A 21,655-nucleotide genomic window follows, 5' to 3' on the forward strand; every position below is an offset into this window, starting at 1 on the left:
AAACTACAGCGAAGATGTTTCAGTATACGTGGGTCTCACATTTTGGGTGCCCCCTACATGTTACAATTGATTAAGAATGCCAGTTTGAGTCCAAACTGTTCGCAGAGTTGGCCAAAATGTGTGGTTTCCAGTGCCACATGACTAGCTATCACCCTACCAGGTGGAATGGTGGTACAGAACTCTGAAAGCAGCATTGATGTGCCATGGACGGAAGTGTTACCATTGGTGTTGTTAGGCCAGTGAACTGCTCACAAATGTGACATTGGTGGGTCAGGGGCTGAGATGGTTTACTGCGAACCACTATGGATTCCAGTTGACTATTTAGTACTTATCTCACTGCCAAACACAGAGAACCTCACACGGTGGCTGCAGCCGCTGAAATGTCACTGCATGAATATATGTTGCTCACTGCCTTCCCACTCTGGCAATCATAAGGTGTTTGTACATGAAGACTTCCACAATTGCTCTCATATAATGTTACGAACAAACAAGCACGTCATGGACATGTTGAATAATGGCATTTTAGCAAAGGTATTGATAAAATGCATCAAGCCAGTGTGGGTTTTACTGCATCAATCTCAGATGCCACACCTGTGCATCAAGACATAGCGAATGCAGAATGAAGTGAACAGATACCTCCCACATCATCCAAGACAGCACCACAACTAACAGATACATCACCACTGCAAACAATAGCGTCACCACTCCCGAGACACCAGACACACACAAGAGCCAACCATCAGATTAAATTCCGGTATCAACACATCCTACGGGCTCTGCCCTTCAAGGGGGGGCTCTGTGGCAGAGATACTTCTTGTGCACTTGTGCAGCATGATGTCAGGGTGAGTGATGTGTTTTTTTTTTTTTTTTTGTTGGATGTTGTTTTTTATCTTTGCTGACACGTTATGCAACTTCTTAGCATTTATTGATTCTAGCTGTTTAATAGTTTTGGCATGATTCTACAAATAAAGAGTTTAGTTCACTCATTATTCACTACAAGTAATTTATCTATGTGATGTAGGTCCTTGCCTACAGGTTTATGGTACTTGTATTTTGGACTGTGGTTGTTATTGGGGAACTCTGACAGTGTGTGAACTGGACTGTTTACTCTAATGCAGCTTGCAATGCTCTGGAAGTATTATGTAACAGATTTCAAACTGTTTACTACATCAGAGTTAGTCTTCATTGGTTTCCCGTGCAACTTGCCTACTACAAAACAAACAAATGTTCAACTAAGACATTTATTTAAAATGTCAGTGAATACATTCTAAAATTTCTAACTGTGAAAAAGTCATCAGTTGGGATCCTCTGCTACTTGTTCAACAGATCTGATTAAGTACATACCTGGACTACTACTTATTTGAGCAAGTTATAGAAAGTATTTCAGATAATGTAAGGATCACAACGTATCACAGAAGAAATTAAAAGGTATGCCACAAATTTTTATCATTAGGCCTTTGTTATTCTTTATCTGTTGAAATTGTCTGCAATGTTGTTTAAATCAGAAGGCAGGATTAATTATTTCTGAAATGATATAGCCATTATTTTAAAGGAAACCGTAAACAATGTATTCACTTGAGTTCTTAAATTATATGCATATTGGGGATGGCTTTAAAGTATCGTTAACCACAATTAATCCAGTAAGACTTGCACCAATAAGAAGTAGTAAAAGTGGCAAAACATTTTAAGTTTTGAGGTGTGTGTGTATACAAACACAGTCTCCAAAGAACCATAACTGCAACCAATACATGATAGTGAACATGCACAAGCGACATGCATCAAGTGTTTAGCAGAGATTACAGGCACTTTTTTCATGCATTATCTCAAAAATTTAATACCATTAATATTTTGTAATCAGAATTGATTAACAGAATGCTTCTCCTTACATCTTAGAACACAGAAACATGCAAAAACAGTCTGCAACACAAACCTGTACTTGCCTGAGCTTTCTTGTATTAAAAACAATATATCCAGTTTTGCATCCAAATGGTTTATATCTTTTATGGCTACTGACACCAGTAACAGACCAGACCACTCAAACTTGCATATTATCAGTCTGAAAAATTATACAGTACATTTAAAAAAACTGTAATATCATTCGTGGTTAAGACTTGTCTAAATTAAAGCCAATTTTTCAGAACTCGACCTCTTATAAAAGGACTCTGGTACTTCAGGTGCTGGATCAGGTCTCCGAGTAGCTTCCCCAGTTTCAACTATAGCATCTACTGATGGCGCTGCATCTCCACTGGGGACATCTGTTTCATCATGACAACTGTAACAAATGAAATGAAAAAAAGAATGTAAAGAAATTGTATTTCATTTATTGTGTCTGAATATGAAGAAACTGTAATGACATATGCACACAAGCAAAAATGGTAGTTTTACTATAAAGCCACATATTTCAGAAAAAATATGTTACAAGTTAATGTGCTTACTACACTATTATTAATCATAAATTTGGCAGGGCATTTATAGGTTATCCTTTTCATAAAAAACTTGATTTAAATTATTACTTTTACAAATCCTGTCATAGTTTGTAAAAAAAGTTGAGTTTTTGGCAAGTTTAAGAAGTACACTCAAATCAAACGCTATCAGCGATAATTTGTTGATTCTGGCAAGCCATAAGTTTAGTTTTAAGATGTGTGCAAAAGACAGAAATTGCAAGCAATTTGTAAAAATATAAATTACAAATTGAAATCTGCATTGCTCCTTCTTCCAAAAGAAGGGGGAAAAAACAACAACCAGTACAAAGTGTGGAGGAAATATGTTCTTTAAAGACTTAGACTGGACAAACATCCCAAAGCCATTTAACACAGCAACACAAGAGAAGAAGGATGTTCTAATCTTTTATACTAGAGAGAATCACCATTACCACTGGTACAGTATTAATGCGCATGCTCCTCTCCCTACTTATTTAACTTACATTACAGTTGAATGTTCCTAAGACATTTCATAATTGCCAAAATGTATGTGTAGGCCTTCTTAAGATACTTAAAAAAAAAAAAAAAAAGACCAAAATTATTTGAAAAGTAAGCAGCCTTCAGTGTTGTTTTGTATATTCTACTTGCAATACCTACTTCTCTGCAATACAAATTAGAGTATCTTTTTCATGAACATTGTGTATTCAATTTCATGGTATCAGGTGGTGGAATGATTCAAGGTATACATTAACAAAAGACAGTCAAATCAAAAACTTAATCTGCATACTGTATTAATAATAAACTATCATTATATGGCTTAATGCTTCAATTTATTTTGAATTATAGTACTCTTGTTAGACGAGTGCTTGTTGTTTATTCACCACACTACTAAACTTCACTCGGAGCCCTAAACATGGTGATAAAGCCAAAATTAAAATTATTTTTGTGCCTTGTATTGTTATTGTGCTAGACACAGGTCAGCTGAAACAGATTTTCATAGTTAGCAATAAAAAATATTATACAGTAAATGTATTGGGAAGTGAATGCAAAAACTTCTAAATCCTTAAAAGATGTGTCGTTATTTCCTTTACACAATATTCTTACTGATTTTATCTGCTGGAATAAAGAATTTAATTTTGGTGGACCAACTCAGAAGATAATTTCATACAAAAAAAAAAAAAAAAAAATGCAAAATGAGCCAACACTCTAATCTTGAGGTCAACACAATCAGAGCTGCTTCTAAGGGCAAAACTCGCTGAAATGAACTTCTTGGTTAGTTACCTATGTACTGACTTCATTTTAATTAATTGCCCAACTGGATCCCATAGAATTTCACACACTGTGTCACTGTATGTGTGAAGATAGAATGTACTTCTCAATGAATATAAAAAACTAACTAAAATTCCCAGTTTCCAATCCACTCTGATGTGTGTGCACTTATAATGAGCTGATTAAAATTTATGCAGCCATCCACTATACTGACAAAATTATCGCAAGCAATGGATTTCCACATGAATAGGAAGTGGTCAGAAACTTGGATCAGAATTTCCCACCAAGAATACCAGACTCTCATAAGGCCTGATACAAGAACAGACTGCATGGAATTGCCAAAACTTTTTTTGGAGGACAATTAACAGGAATCATACAGGCAATGGCATATCTGCAGAAAACATTCACCAATGGAGAAATGCTTGATCTTTTTAATGTAACAATGGCACTGAACATCATAAAATAAAACACACTGTAACAAGCTTTAGCAGAGGTGCTTACCCTGGGAATCAAGATTTCTTTGAAGTGACACAGAGAGCCCTTGAAAGGGTTGAAAATTTAGATATTAATTTGTGAATTTATGACAAAATGGTGGATATGTTGAGTAGTAAGCTTTTGGCCAAAAAGTCTTCTTCCGACTTAGACCCCCCACCCACACACACACAAAATACCTGTCCCTGGCTGTCGAGGCCAGACTGCATGCAGCTGTGCATGATGGGAGAAGCAATTTGGGAGGTGGGTATCAGGAGGAGGCTGGAACGTGGGTGGCGAGGGATAGCAGGGTAGGAGTGGGGGCCGGGAAGTGCTGCCTATGGGAGTATACAGGGATGAACAAGGTAGGGAGAGGGTAGGGTAGCTAGGTGCATTTGGGAGGTTAGATAAAGGACAGGGAGGAAGGAGGGGGGGGGGAGGGAAGTAAAATTCCTGGGTTGAACTGGTGGAATAGATGGCTGTGTAGTGCTGGAGTGGGAACAGGGAAGGGGATAAGCTGGTGACGGACAAGGACAGGAGGTTACAGGAACATAGGATATGTATATATATTGCAGGTAGAGTTTCCACCTGTGCAGTTCAAAAAAGTGTTGTTGGTAGGAAGGATCCAGATGGCACAGGCTGTGAAGCTGTCATTAAAATGAAGAACATTGTGTTGGGCAGCATGTTCAACAACTCGATGGTCCAACTGTTTCTTGGCCACAGTTTGTCAAGGGGCCATTCATACAGACAGACAGCTTGTTCTTTGTCATGCCCACATAGAATGCAGCACGGCGGTTGCAACTTAGCTTTAGATCATGTGGCTGTTTTCACAGGTAGCCCTGCCTTCGATGGGCTAAATGATGTTAGTGACAGGACTGGAGAAGGTGGTGGTGGGAGGATTTACAGGATAGGTCTTGCATCTAGGTCTATTACAGGGATATGAGCCATGAGGCAAGGGGTTGGGGCAGGGGTTGTGTAGGGATGGATGAGGATATTGTGAAGGTCCAGTGGGCAGCAGAAAACCACTGTGGGAAGGGTGAGAAGGATAGTGTGTAGGACATTCCCCATTTCAGGACACAACAAGAAGCAGTTGAAACGGAGAATGTGATTCGGTTGCTCCAGTCCTGAGTGGCACTGAATCACTAGGGAAACGCTCATCTCTGGCTGCGTGGTTGGACTTTGTGAGGTGTGCGATCCATCCTAGATTTTCCATTATTTAATTTGTTGTATTTATTTCATTTGTTGTATTTATTTTGTAAAATTATGCAATTCATGTAAATTATTTGTATTTCAGTTTGTATTGTCATATGCTAAACAAATAAGTAATAATGTCTACTACTGATGCTAGCAGGCAGTGTATGCTCATTTGAAATCACATAATATGAGTCTTTGTGAGATTAAGGCTTAAACTGTTAGTTGTAGGCCTGTTCAGCTATCATCACTGCTGTGGAATTGATGAGTATACTTGCGCCACCAGTAAACATTAGCTTTTTGAACTGCTCTTTTTAAGTCTTTGGAAGATCACTTACGTACATTAAGAACAAGGGTGGGATCAACACCAGTCCTTGTGGGCACTCGCACATTATATTCACATATTCTGAGGTTAGTTTCATGTCCACGACACAGCCTACTAATGAGACACACTACTTTCTGTTATGAAATGTCTATCCATGTAAGAGGGACACCATTACTGCCACAACACTTTAGTTTGCCAAGTTAAATATCATGGCCCACACAATCAAAGGCTCTGGCAAGGCCACATAATATGCCAATAATATTATTTTTATTGTTTAGCTCTGCCAAGACTTCATTTGTAAGGCACGTCATTGTTTTCTCTGTGGAGTATCCTTAATGAAAAGTGAAGCTGGAGAGCCAATCAAAAAGAGTTAGAATTCTGCCACATCCTCAAATGTGTCTGAAAGGACTGCAAGGAGTGATATTTGTCTGTAATCAGAGGTGGTTTGATTCTGCCCAGCTGGGTATATGGATGTTAATGCAGCATATCTGCGTCTGTACGGGGGTCACTGATTTGTCACAAAGATACCTGTAGGGTAATCCTATTAAGTCACTACAAGATTTTAATATTCTGCTACAAACATCATTTATAGTCAGTAAATTACTACTTATCAGTGACCCGAAGGATTTTGTTATCTTACGGATTATATTGTCTTAACTAATGTTCATTAGGTGTTCGTACAAGTAAAACAAATGGAACTGTATTTGGTTATTTATTAGGGGGTGCAATGTTTGATTACAGGGTGAGGAAGTAATCATTAAATCTCGGGTCCAGTGATTTGAAAGTGTCAGCATTTCTGACAGAGCTATTTTATGCAGGCTCAATTTAATTTGGATTACTATCAACAAGTGGGAGAATTTTTCATTACTAGTGAGAGTAGAGTTTCAGCTTTTGACAACTGAATTAGATAGCACTCTCTCCCCCTAGCACAAGATACGAGGGCTATCCACAAATTACATTACGTTTTGGAATTAAAAATAAATAAAGTATTGGAAATTTTTTTTATTATATACAGATGAAAGCCACACTTAAATACTACTTTTCTACATAGTTGCCATTTAAATTAAGGCACTTATCGTAGCGATGGACAAGCTTGGAAATTCTTTCGTCGTAAAATTCGGTCGCCTGCGCCTTCAACCACGTAATGACTGTCTTTTGGGACAGAAAAGGTGTGATTTTTCTGGATGTCCTGGAAAGAGGCACTACAATAAACTCTCAAAGGTATTGCCAAACTCTGCACAACCTCAGAAGAGCAATACAAAACAAGCGCAGGGGAAAGTTGGGCTCAAAGATCTTGCTGATTCACAACGCCCGGGCCCACACGGCAAATGCCACTCGCGAAGTTCTCGAATCTTTTAAGTGGGAGTTGTTTCCTCATCCGCCGTACAGTCCCAACCTGGCTTCCACTTATTCCCAGCAATGAAGAAGTGGTTGGCTATGCAGCGTTTTGATGACGATGCACAGCTTCAAGAAGAGGCAACCACGCGGTTGAAGGTGCAGGCGGCCGAATTTTACGACGAAGGAATTTTCAAGCTCGTCCATCGCTACGATAAGTGCCTTAATTTAAATGGCAACTATGTAGAAAAGTAGTATTTAAGTGTGGCTTTCATCTGTATATAATAAAAAAAAAATTCCAATACTTTATTTATTTTTAATTCCAAAACGTAATGTACTTTGTGGATAGCCCTCGTACTTTAATCCTAGCAGATATGCATACCTCATGCTTGATTATTTTCTGGTTTATCCTTGGCTATTTTGGGAGAAAACAAGATGCAGAGTGATGTAAGAATATTTTCAAGAAAAAATTAAATTTTCCATGTACCTTCACAAAAATACAAACAATGGGATTTTTTCACTGAAGGACGTGATATCTCGTACTTGTAATTTCAGTTGATTAAAAACATTTTGCAAAATGTTAAAACCAATAAAAACAGGCTTCTATAGAGATATCTAAAAAAGTTATTGTTGTTCACTCTCCAGCATCCTAATCATCTAGTACAACTAATGAGTCATCGCTGTTATGTTGGAAGAAGAGCAGTATATTACGAAAATGTCCATGAATGAAGAGCACAAAAACAGTTATTGTAGGGTTTATTCTACTGAATTTATTAGGAAAGAAAATAACATAACATTTAATACTGAGCCTTTTAACACACCATTCCCTTGGACAAAACTATCTAACAGGAGGTTATCACTACGATATCTACATAAATGTGTGAAAAGGAATGAATCTATTAAATCAGTGAGTCTGCTGTGGAAGCCACATATATGTAATGCCTTTGACCAAACACCTGCCAATCAAGGAAAGTTCCTAAAATGTTTCTTACAAAGTTAAATAAAACATTAACACTTACTGCTCGATAAAGCTTAGGTATCCTTTTGTACAAATGTTAGATCAGTGATGTTTCTGGTAAATGAGTAGGGAAAGGTATAAGCATTACCTGCACTGCCATCAAGAGGGCTTCGGCATTCTTAGGTATGTGCAGTACTGTTCCATAGCCCTTGAATATGCTTTTAGGAGTGTGCTAGTAGATGGATATAATCTTGCATCCTAGAACAATGGCAACACATGATGAAATTTCCACTCTGCAGCAGAGTGTGCACTGATGTGACACTTCCTGGCAGATTAAAACAGTGTGCTGGATTGGGACTTGAACTTGGGACCTTTGGCTCTTGCAGGTCAATGCTCTACTGATGGAGCTACCACAAACATTACCCATGACCCATCCTCGCAGCTTTACACATGTTCTGAGCACCCACAATTAGTAGCAGTCGACATTGTCAATTATGATCAGTACTGCAGCATCACATCGCAACAGCCATGCATCCATTTGATTCGTGGTCACCACTGGCTGTCAAACATATTAAGTATTATTCTTGTTTCAAGAAACACAGTTCCCTTCTCATCAGCCTATTTGTCACAGTTACTTTGAGCTGCACATGTATAGAAAAAGGTCTTGAGAACTGGGCCATCAAATGTCTCCAGTAGTGACACCTTCTCCGACAAAAATAGTTGGCCAGATAATGTTCCTGAAGTGCATCCATTATAGGACTGTATCATTTGGATAATGGGACTTATTAGGTTTGAACATAATATTTTATCTGTAACAATATTACTTGTGAGTGGCAATGGCGCCTTCAATACTGCGTAATTAAGGTTCTGAACCTCAATCAGTAAAAACAGAACCCTTACAGTATCACTCTGTTGTCCATATGTTTGTCTGTCTGTCAAATGGTTCAAATGGCTCTGAGCACTATGGGACTCAACATCTGTGGTCATAAGTCCCCTAGAACTTAGAACTACTTAAACCTAACTAACCTAAGGACATCACACACATCCATGCCCGAGGCAGGATTCGAACCTGCGACCGTAGCAGTCGCGCAGTTCCTGACTGAGGGCCTAGAACCGCTAGACCACCGCGGCCGGCCTGTCTGTCTGTCTGTCTGTCTCTCTGACTGTTAAAAACACTTTTTCTCAGGAATGGGTAGATGTATCATGTTATGCCATGTACTAAGATCTATTGTCCCTTGGCAGTGTAAGAAATTGAAGCTTCTAAGTCAATGTAATCAAAATATATGGCCATTTATGTCACTTATTTTGATACTCGCAAACTCACTCAGCATCGAAACCTATAGGGTACTTCCCATTGGCATAGAATCAGGAAATGTGGCAATAAACAGGGTTTCACAGTACACGTAAAGGAAAAAATCTGAAACTGTTAATTTGTAATTATACCACCTGACAAAATATTTCTTTTATAATTTTTTATCCAACATCAAATTGATGGTAAAACAATCAGTAGTTCCATTCAGACTGATTGGATTGCAATAGTAAAAGTCAAACACCAGGCAATGAATGACTTTATTACTCATAGATGTGTTTCGGAATTTATCCATCATCAAATATCCAGAAGCAATTGCTGCAAGTAGATACAGTGTTTCAGGTTATATGTGAAACAAATATTTGCAGACTATTTTTGGATAAATTTTGAAATGCGAAGCAATGAAGGCCTTTGTCAGCAGTATACACACACACACACACACACACACACACACACACACACACACACACAAACGCGCAAACGCAACTTGCACACGTCTGCAATCTCAGAGAGCTGAAACTACACTGTAGTTGTCACAGTGTAGTTTCAGCTCTCTGAGACTACAGACGTGTGTGCAAGTTGGTTCCTTTTTCCACTGTTTTGGAGAGACACAGCAGTGTTACTCCTGTGGTGTCATGGTGAGCCACAGGGTATGTCTACAAGTCATGGCTAGTAGTGATGGAGGGAACTGAAAACACAGCAGTACACAATGGACATCTCGTGTCCTGATATATGGTACCTCTCATATGGCAGTACTGTGATGCCATTTTTTAACAGGACAATACTCATCCATACACGACTTTTGCCTCTATGAACTGTCTGTGTGATGTTGAAGTACTCCTGTGGCAAACAGGTTCCTCAGATTTGGCCCTGATAGAAAATATATGGGATCAGCTTGGGCATCAACTCAGTCTTACAAGGGACATCTCCAGGCTCAAACAGGTATTTGTAGTTACACATTTGTAGACAAACCCATAATACATTTCTAACTATGCTGGCGACAGCATGTGATTGTGTTACTCTCAGTTTGTACACAGCAGTGCTTGCGGTCTTGGGAGAGTGGGTTAACACACCAGTCAATCAGTTCCCTCAGCAATTAGTTGACAAGTTTAGTATATGTCTGTCAGTATTATCATACATATACAGCAAAAATGAATGAATCCATTACTGACTAGAACATTTTAAATATTGTGGTAGCCACATTAAGAAGGCATTATCCAAAGTAAGATGATCTAGAATGGGTTGATGACAATTTCGTAGTGTTTTTGGCAGATCTGATTATTGAGAAAAATGAATATCCATTTAACTGCTAAGTTACACTGCATAGGACAGAGGGTGAAGAAAACTGCTTTACAGATAATGACACAATTAATACTGTTCAAGATTTTATTAAAAAAAATTTAGTGGCAGTGGCAGAAACAGTACTCCTCAAAGATAAGCTCACAGTTATGGTGACTATGAACCTTCACCAGAAAAGAAATTCAATACTTTTAGTATTTTACATTTGGAATGTATTTACGATGATTATCATACACCTCCATGTAAAGTTGTGACCTACAGTTCGATACTGAAGAGCATATCGAACTTCAAAGTAATATTTGATTAAGTGAAAAAAAAAGACATTATGAACATACATGCTGAAGAAACACAGCAATCAAAGAATTGGAGATAAAACAACATATTCCACTTCATTCTGACGTAGCAAGGAATAAAGAAAAATGTGTCCATTACTGGCATATGAAACTTCTGGCAGTGCAAAAAGCAAGAGAAACTGGTCACACCAAGTTTAAATGTTCTGCAGCTTTTACAGCATGTCTCAAGAAAAAAATGCAGAATGTGCCATACATACATTACTGTTTTCATGTCAGCCAGATACGTACAGGAAAACCACCAGATATTCACCAGTCTGAGGCCCATTCTGTCAAAGTAGTACACCAGAAAACTGCAAGTTTCCAGTATATCCACACTAAATTTGGAACACTGATTAAAGTGGATTTAATTATGAGCTAACTTCTGGTGTGACGCTATCTAAAAACGAGGAAAAATCAACAGCTCCATTAGTCCAATCTGTACGCAATACAACTCACACTTATATAATGGATGTCCAACTTTCAATGAGTAAGCAGTTAACAAATAAACTGCATGTTTGTGTTTAAGACATAATTTCTGGCCCAAAAATTAGAAAGACATTTGGAGGCCAGCACAACTGGGAAAATGAGAAACAAGCATTTAAAATCCTTTTGTGTGAATGTTTTAATGACAATGTCACAAATAACCAGAAGTGTACACTACTTTGTGATTCTTGGAGTGCTCACAAGGATACAACAATAGTACATGATTTATTTGCAGGCAAAGACACTGAATGCATAATCATTCCACCAAAAACAACCAAATACACATGGCCTTTTGATGTATATTTCTTCTGCAATCACTACTTATAAAAGGAAATGTACTAACTGACTCATCATTGCCCAGCCCATAATGCTAAGGATAGATACCTGAAATCTGGAGAGGGTTTTGATCTTATGCTATATGCATAATTTAAGAAGGGATTTTTCAGAATTTTACCACTAAGGGGCAGAAACAGGGGGTGAAGAGTTTTTTGAAAATATTAAGGCAATTTTGAAGCTATAACCACAACAACTTGTTTTTGGTTTTACACCACTGTTTGCACAGTATGTAGATTCACACACGAGCAGTGGGTGTAACAACACAAAAATAAAAGGAAAAGGAGATAGAAAAAAATTGTACAGACCTTAAGGTCAATGCGAGCAAAGCAGCAGGCGCTAAGCTAGTATAAAATATATGCAAGAAGTATAACAGCCCCTGTAAGGACTCCCTGCAGTGATTTTGACACTAAATTAGGAAACAGAATTTTCATAATGGAAATGCATTCTATTATTCATAGCCACCTGTCCGCTCCAGTGTATCAGCCCTTCCTTCAATATTCCTGGCAGTAGCTGGGCACAACAATCCAGAACATGCTGCTGAATTCAAGATTGTGATTCAAGTGGCATTTGATTTTGCAGCTCAAGAATGTGGTTCTGAGGAATGTCCAGACACTGCTTTCACCAAATAAGCCTATTATGATACTGCATATTGTTTCACGCATTTTGTTAAGGAACCTCAGGTACATTTTTTAAGGTTGATAGTGGCCAAACTAGGGTAACAAAATTCAGTGCTTTCACCAGTATAATTACAATGGTATGTAAAGCTTCTAAATACATTGAAACATGAAATTTCTGTTCGAGCCAAGAGACTTCCCTTGTTAGTGTCAGTGTAGAGGATATTAAGGACCAGTTACCACAGCTTTGGGCCAAATTGCTTCAGGAGAGGATACAATGGCTTTATGACACTTTCGAACCAAATCATTGGGTGCATACAAGCTATGGGGGGGGGGGGGGGGGGGGGGGCAATGTCATGGTAACCAGGAGGCTCATACTACCAAGTCCTTTGTAAATCTGATTTGATTTTGGAATCACTGAAATAACAACACATTCCCTCTCAACCAGTGAAGTTCCATTTTGCTTCTTGCTACTCTTCTAGGTGCTTTGCTTATTTTTGTTAGACTGTTTGTCTTCTGGCAGAAATATTGTCCGATGAAACAAATCCATACATATTCTAAAAATGAGTATACGTATACATATATCTAAAAACAAAGATGATGTGACTTACCGAACGAAAGTGCTGGCAGGTCGACAGACACACAAACAAACACAAACATACACACGAAATTCAAGCTTTCGCAACAAACTGTTGCTTCATCGGGAAAGAGGAAAGGAGAGGGAAAGATGAAAGGCTGTGGGTTTTAAGGGAGAGGGTAAGGAGTCATTCCAATTCTGGGAGCGGAAAGACTTACCTTGGGGGAAAAAAGGACAGGTATACACTCGCACACACACTCATATCCATCCGCACATACACAGACACAAGCAGACATTTGTAAAGGCCTTTACAAATGTCTGCTTGTGTCTGTGTATGTGCGGATGGATATGAGTGTGTGTGCGAGTGTATCACCATCCGCACATACACAGACACAAGCAGACATTTGTAAAGGCCTTTACAAATGTCTGCTTGTGTCTGTGTATGTGCGGATGGATATGAGTGTGTGTGCGAGTGTATCACCTGTCCTTTTTTCCCCCGAGGTAAGTCTTTCCGCTCCCGGGATTGGAATGACTCCTTACCCTCTCCCTTAAAACCCACAGCCTTTCATCTTTCCCTCTCCTTTCCTCTTTCCTGATGAAGCAACAGTTTGTTGCGAAAGCTTGAATTTCGTGTGTATGTTTGTGTTTGTTTGTGTGTCTGTCGACCTGCCAGCACTTTCGTTCGGTAAGTCACATCATCTTTGTTTTTAGATATATTTTTCCCACGTGGAATGTTTCCCTCTATTATATTAGTATACATATATATATATATATATATATATATATATATATATATATATATATATATATATATATATATATATATATATGTGTGTGTGTGTGTGTGTGTGTGTGTGTGTGTGTGTGTGTGTGTTTTATTGTCTTGAAAGAATCACTGTGGGAGAAATATACACCTACCATTCAAGGGGTGGGGGTGGGCGTCAAAAGTAGTGTAGCCCATGATGCACGAATACCCATACTTCAGTCATCCAGTACTTGAGAATGAGAACACTTAAGAGATCTGCAACAATTTTTACACATAATTTCAAATTTTTGCGAAACTTTTTCTTGCTAACAGCGCCCACAAAATGATGAAAGGAAAAAAAGTTTATCCTTTACAACTTTTTTTGCTGTTTATGCAGTAAAACTGCTACATGAAGCATGATGTTTTAATTTATTACTTCCTTACTACTAACTGTATTCGAGAAACATTTTGCAGAGAGGGTTCACGGACACCACTGAATGTACCAGCAAAATTACACTTCAAGACCCACCATGAAGGAGTTATGCTAATTGGTCATTAATTGACATTCATACAGATAGTGATGTAAATTGCAAAACTGTAAATGTTGGTGGTCAGTGGATGAATGCATGATGGTACAGTGCAGTTTCACTATGCAAGGATAGTAAACAGGGGACATGTTGACACCAGGGCATGAAGTCTTTATGAATTTAATTCTGTGTACTCTGTTGGACAGTAACTATGCCTTGCAGACAGGGCTTGAAATATTTATGCAGATGTCAGTGTTTGAGAGAGGACACATAGTTGGACTTGAAGAAGCTGCTTGGAGTAACGGGTGAATAGCTCGACACTTGAAAAGAGCAATTCCACTATTTGATGATATGATGGGAGGAATGTGTGAACCACAACCAAATTCAGCATCAAGAAGGAAGCAGTGAACTTAGAAAGATGACAAAATGAGAGGACCAATCAACTGTCAGAGAAGCATCCAGAGCCCTGGATACATCATTATCATCAACGCGACATGCAACTGGTGCTTCAGTGAGCAGAAGGACATTTAATAGTAGTACTGTCTTCTGTGATGAGTCCTGCTTTCAACTGAGCCCCTATGACCAGTGAAAACGTGTCTGGCTACGCCCCAGACAGTGGTGGCACACCAACCCGTTTGTCACCTACCATACAGCCCAACAACCAGGAGTGATGCTCTGGGTGCAATTTCCTTTCATAGTAGGACCCCTTTGGTTGTCATCTGCAACAGCCATACAGAACAGCAGTACACTGATGATAATATAGACCTCATTTTGTTGCCCTTCATACCAAGCCATCCTGGTCTTACATTTCAGCAAGATAATGCCTGCTTGCACACAGTGAGAGTTTCTACTGCTTGTCTTCATGCTTGCCAAAACATACCCAGGTCAGCAAGGTCACTGGGTCTCTCCCCAAATGAGAGCATTTGGAGCATTATGAGCAGGGTCCTCCAACCAGCTTGGTATTTTGACAATCTAATGTACTAATTTGACACAATTTGTCATGATATCCCTCAGGAAGACATCAGGCAAGTGTATCAACCAATGCTGAGCTGAGTAACTGCTTGCATTAGGGCCAGAGGTGGACCAACACATTACTGACTTGCTCAACTTGTGAAACTCTTTCTCTTGAATAAATCATAATTTTTCTGAAGTTATAATCATTTGTTTGCCTGTATGTGTACATCACATCTATTGATTTTTGTCCCATTTGGATAATTCCTCGCAGTGCATAGTTTCGTTTCTCTTAGACTGTTTATCACTGTAGAAGACATAGTTCAGGAAATGAGAGTTCATAAACACTGAGATACGTGTGGAACTGCTGCATGATACGTAGTGTTTTAATTTATTACTTCTTTACTACTGCATGTAAAGGAAACAGTGGGTTGAAATTTGTTAGAGATACAAGGGAAATATAGGTACAAATATGTGAGAAAAATATTAAATATATGTGTAATACATCAGTATAAAAAATACTTAATGTAGAGCAAAAAAATTTCAGAAATACATTTGTCTAGGTAAAATACTTAAGGCATTAACATTGCAAGATCACAGGTTAATGTAAGAATGAGATAAGTCATTGCAAATGTGAAATTCTGGTACACTAATAACCAGTGCAACTGCCAGGATGTAGAATGCAAGCATGCAAACATGTATGCATTGTGTTGTACAGGTGCTGGACGTCAGCTTATGGGATGCAGTTCCATGCCTGTTCCACTTAACCGATCAATACAGGGGTGGTTAATGCTGTTTCTGGATGACACTGGAGTTGTCCCATATGTGTTTGATTGGAGACAGACATGGTGATTGAGTAAGCCAAGACAACATGTTTGCACTCTGTAGAACATGTTGGGTTACAACAGCGGTATATGGGTGAGTGTTACCCTGTTGGAAAACACACCCTGAAACGTTCACGAATGGCAGCACAACAGGTTGAATCACTATATTGACACACAAATTTGCAGTCAGGGTGCATGGGATAACCACGAGAGTGCTTCTGCTGTCATACGAATTCCCCCCCCCCCCCCCCCCCCCCCAGATGATAACTCCAGGTGAAGGTCCAGTGTGTGTAGCAAACAGACAGGTTGGCTGCACATCCTCAACTGGCCTCCTCCCAACCAACACACAGCCACCACTGGCACCCAGACAGAACCAGCCTTCATCAGAAAACACAACAGGCCTTCACCCTGCCCTCCAATGAGCTCTCACTTGGCACCACTAAAGTCAAAAACAGCAATGCTCTGGGGCAGTGGAATGCAAGCTACAGAGCACCTGGCTAGGAGCTGTCCTTAAAGTTTGTAACAGTTCGTGTGTCACTCCGGTGCCAACTCTTGCTGAAATTGCTGCTGTAGATGCAGTGTGATGCGCCAGAGCCATACACCAAGGACAATGGTCTTCCCTCTTGGCAGTGCCACATGGCTGTTTGGAGCCTAGTCTTATTGTGACCGTACACTCTTGTGGCCACCACTGTCAGCAATCAAGTACAGTGGCTACATTCCTGTCATGTCTTTCTGCAGTACTGTAGAAGGAACATCCAGCTTCCCATAGCTGTATTACACAACCTTGTCCAAACACAGTGAGGTGGTGATAATGGTGTTTTGTCACTTTAAAGGCATTCTTGACTACTATCAATCCACCATGTCCTATCTCAAAAGGTAACTGATGCTCACAACTGTTATAGCATGTATTTAAAGCAAAATCTGAATAGACATCATCTTTCAGATGCAGCAACACACCTACCAACTTTCGTTTATGTTGCACTGCTCCTTCTTAGTGCTGTTATTCCCCCCCCCCCCCCCCCCCAATCAATGTATATTTGAAATAAGCATATGCGAGCAAAGCAATGGGGTAGAAGCCCATTCTAAACCCTTGGAATGATTGCAACTAAATTTGGTACACATATTAGTTACAATCTGGATGGAAATACTGTGGGGTATGAACTCTGAGCCCCCTTCTGGTTGAGCATAATGACATGGTGAGAGAATGGGGGAGGATGAGATGAACAGACAGCAAGGGGGCAGGAGGAGATAGGCACAGATAAGGGGGAAGAGGAGATGGGTAGAGAGAGAAGGAGTTGGTCAGAGTAGGGAAAGAGGAGGAGATGGACAGAAGAAGAGGAGATTGGGAAACAGACAGAGGAGGGGTGGGAGGAAGAAGAGGTGGACAGAGGGATGGGGAGGAGGATATGGACAGGTAAATGGGCAAGATGAGTTGTACAGAGACTGGGGGGAGTGGTAGTGGACAGAAAAATGGTGTGGAAGAGATGAACAAAGAGGGGGTGAAGGTGGAGATGGACATAGGGGGAGAAAAGGACGAGCTGGACTAATCGAAGATCAGAATAAGTACATATCGGGGCAACAATGGATACTCAGCTAGTAAATAAATACATAAATCACGGACAGACACAACAAAGGGGCTACTAAACATGTCGCATTCAGCCAGAAGGCCTTCTTCTGAAATACACAACAGACACACACACACACACACACACACACACACACACACACACACACACACACACATTCGTACAAATGCAGCTCACACACACATGGCCAGACTGGCCTCAGCAACCACAGGCAATGGTCATGTGTGTGTGTGTGTGTGTGTGTGTGTGTGTGTGTGTGAACCACATTTGCATGAATGTCTGTTTATGTTGTCTATTTCAGCAGAAAGCCTTCTGGATAAAAAATATTGTGTGTTTAGTAGTCTTTTTGTTGTGCCTGTTTGCGACTCAACATCTCCACTGTCTGTGACTCAACACCTTCACTTTTTGATAATATTGTCATTAATCTATCCTGGATTTTTCATTGTTTGAAATAAATATATAAGAAATACGTAAAATTTGTTACCTATAAAAGACCATTAATATGAAATAAAAAATTTCAACCTAATGTGCATTTCGTTGGCACATGGTAAGATGGCCCAAAAATACTTTTATGTCATTTTTTAAGTGTCAACGTTTATACTTCTCTGTTCATTACCTCTTGCAAGACAACACAGGATCCAATGGTTTTGGCGAACTCTCAGTCATTTCCTTTTGGGACGGTTCCTTTTCACTTTTGTTAGCTCCTGGAACAGCTTCAGCTTCACTAATTTCATCAGCAGTGCTAGAATAAAATTATATTCTCTGCTGCAGAGTGACAATTTCATTCTCAATACATAAAAAACATTAGAAAATCCACTTACCAAACACATACGTAATTTTGACTACAATATCAAACTCAAAGAGGATTACAGATTAACTTATGGCATTGCAATAGCTCACCGACTGTATGCATTAGAAAACTTTTTAACAGAAAATTGAATTGACTGATCACATATGCTTAGTTGTAAATGACACATATGGAAAGTTATAATTGACCCATAGGATGTCAGAAACCTGTATCAGTTTGGGTTAATGTAGAACTAACATACACAAAGAAAGGCATTGTAAATGGTCACAGGCTTTTTGATTGGTGAGAGTAAGTAACTGAAATTTTGAAAAATATTAACAGGAAGATGTTTAAATATATTTCACAGGCTAACATGAAAATCTGACCATCTGTGAATGGAATGGAATATGGGGTACAATAAAAAGTACCCTCTGCCACGAGTTTGATAGTGATTCGCAGAATAAAGATATAAAACTCTATAGCATTAATTCTGAACTCTGTTTCCTTTGATCCATCTGTTTCTATTCACTTACATGTTATACCTGTGGCAACACTGACGTGCCATAACATCTCTGGTGCACAAAAACTCTTTGGGCCAAGGCGGCCATTATGTTCCATCAATGTGATACTTTTGATGTGTAATGACGTATATCTGAAGTGTGACAATAAATGAGTTCATTGATTTAACAAGTGGATCAATGGGTTGTTATTTATAACGATAAGGACCCAAACTCCCACATTGGTGACCCCAACAACAGTTTGTGATGCTCTTCCTGTGTTCTACCCGAGTTCAATAACAATAACTATCGTGTGTGTACGGGTGAACCGCCTGTATCGTCATGTGGCCTACGCAACGAGGTGTACCGCCATACGATTTCTACAGTCAAAATCCGACCATGCCACCCACCTGCACTACGCATGGACTCTATACATCGAACATTTCGAGGCCCTCCGACCTGCGAGTGGATTGCAGTACCACAACACTCACAGAAATGCATATGTACCGCCTGCCATCTTGCCTCAAGATTGTTCTTCTGAACATACAGGACAAAGTGTGAAAAGAGATCCAGACATTCCACCGCTAACGTCGCACGCTCAGGGGTGCGCAACCCCCCTCAGAACTTTGCACCAACTTTTGGAGCAGTGCCACTACACGGCTGCTACATCATCTGCGCCACGAATCAGTTCCGCGCCTGGCTGCACAGAGCCTCAATTTTCTGATCAAACTGAACAGTGTATAGTGAATGTGACCTCTCCTAGTACCTCGTCCACTTTTACTAGACATCAGAGAGCAATAACGACTGATCTGAGGGGTGTAACAGTTTACGGGCCCCCGAGCCTACCCCAGCCCCCGGCAGATGCCATATTGACTGCTCCCACACCTGTGGCTCTTACACACCCAATGGTCATGGATTCCAAACGAACTAAGTTACCTAAACTGCCGACTTTTGCAAAAACCCAGCCCAACACATGGTTCGTGTCAGTCAACTCTATTTTCTCCGGCACAGGCACTGACTCAGAAGAATCACGCTTCATGTATGACCATTTGGATTTGATTAGCAACATTGTGATCAGCCCACCGCCTTCACCGAAATATATGGACACGAAAAGACTCATTTGTGAAAGACTTTCTCGAGCTCCGGACGAGATTATTCATCATATCATTCACGAGGAACACCTGCACGACCTCACCCAATTGGGACTATGACGACGACTTCGCGCCCTCGCACCTGTGGATTTGCTACCCGATACAGCGTTATGGTCGATGTGGCTTGTCAAAATGCCGGAAGCATTACAACTACAGCTCCTGCCGCTCACCAACAGCACTTTGGACAAGAAGCTTTCGGTCACGGATCGAGCTTTCAGGATTGTTAACAGGTGAGCGCACAGCATGAAGAGTGGGGGTAGTGATCTCAACAGCACACCACCCCCCTTCCCCCTCCAGGATTCGGGCAAGCTCGCTTCCTCAGTGCTCACACTACGACAGTGGTGACATCTGCCCGCCATCGCGGGCAACCAGATACAGCCTCCACGACATCTGCCATGGCAACCAACACCGCACTGCAGCACTCCACAACGGACACAGCCGACACCAGGAGCTCTACATCACCCCCGCCTAACGCAGACTGGCCACTGTGTTGGTTCCACGCCAACTTCAGCGACGTGGCCAGGAAATGTCGCCGCAGCCCTTGCGCGGCGGAAACACAGCTCGCGAGGCACCATAGGTGCAGCATCTTGCGCACAGGAAAAAAGACACCTTACAGCAGCAACAGCATCTAACACGGTAAGTGCCGATGGTTGTCTATTCGCTCTTGACCTCATCTCAGGAACTAAATTCCTCGTTGACAGTCGTGCTGATACGAGTGTAATACCCCCAGCTTTCGCACCTCCTGTGTTAACTTCCTCGCCCAGACTGTTACGCGCGGCTAATGACTCTCATATCAAAGTGTTAGGTACGGCGCCTTTAACGCTCAAACTGTCAAAAGACTTGAAGTTTTCGTGGACTATTCATGAGGCATAGGTGACTTGTCTGGTCTTAGGCATTGACTTTCTGCGACACTACAAATATTCGCTAGACATTCCGAAAAGTACATTAGTCCACCAACCTTCGCAAAAGACTATCACCCTTATGGCCACTGCGCCTGTATCACTCATTCAGTCAACAAACATTGACATTTCACTATTACAGACTGAATGTACTCTTCTTGCGGCCAAGTTAACTAGTAAAAGTTGCGACGTGCTACTTCAACGACAAGAAATCAGTGAACTTCAGCAAATGCAGGCCAAGCTCACCTCCCTTATCGAGCGTACCGAACAGATATTACAGAGCACAAAATCCGAACTCGCCTCACTTCGAGGTATTCGCTCTTCGCACAAACCGGCGTGCACTCAAATCATTGACTCATTGCACGAGTGTTGAATGCTAATGACGCACCCTGCGCGCATAGCATGTTATCAATCACGGGTGGCGCATGTCACAAACTCAATATGACTGAGGGCCCTCCGGTCAGACACCAACCACGACGCCTGAATCCATACAAACTCAAAGCGGCGAAAGCAATCATCTCGGACCTATTAAAAGCAGGCATTGTACGCCCATCCTCCGGTGACTGGTCGTCATTGATTCATCTCACACCGCAGAAGGATGGTTCCTACAGACTCTGTGGCGACTATAGACATCTCAATGACCGCACAATCATGGACAGTTATCCAGTACCGAACATTCAGGACTTCACTTCTCAGTTGGCAGGTGCTAAAATTTTCAGTGTGGTAGACTGTGAGAAAGCGTATCACCAAATACCAATGTACGAACAAG

The 21,655-nt window shown here is 40.5% G+C and overlaps 1 protein-coding gene across 3 annotated transcripts in view; it reads right to left on the reverse strand.

Annotated features, from left to right (window-relative positions):
* Positions 1 to 21,655, reverse strand: part of LOC124776494 (cytosolic endo-beta-N-acetylglucosaminidase) — a 110,796-nt gene that overhangs the window by 23,856 nt on the left and 65,285 nt on the right. Inside the window, exons 7-9 of one of the 3 annotated variants that reach the window (XM_047251510.1) lie at positions 18,169 to 18,294; positions 2,147 to 2,272; positions 1,931 to 2,056 (exon numbers count right to left, since the gene is read on the reverse strand). In XM_047251510.1, coding sequence (XP_047107466.1) covers positions 1,931 to 2,056; positions 2,147 to 2,272; positions 18,169 to 18,294 — 378 coding nt within the window. The remainder of the gene's footprint in view (positions 1 to 1,930; positions 2,057 to 2,146; positions 2,273 to 18,168; positions 18,295 to 21,655) is intronic. The other 2 variants (XM_047251512.1, XM_047251511.1) reach the window with 2 other exon arrangements.

This window comes from Schistocerca piceifrons, chromosome 2 (assembly GCF_021461385.2).
Source record: "Schistocerca piceifrons isolate TAMUIC-IGC-003096 chromosome 2, iqSchPice1.1, whole genome shotgun sequence".
Classification (NCBI taxonomy): Eukaryota; Metazoa; Arthropoda; class Insecta; order Orthoptera; family Acrididae; genus Schistocerca; species Schistocerca piceifrons.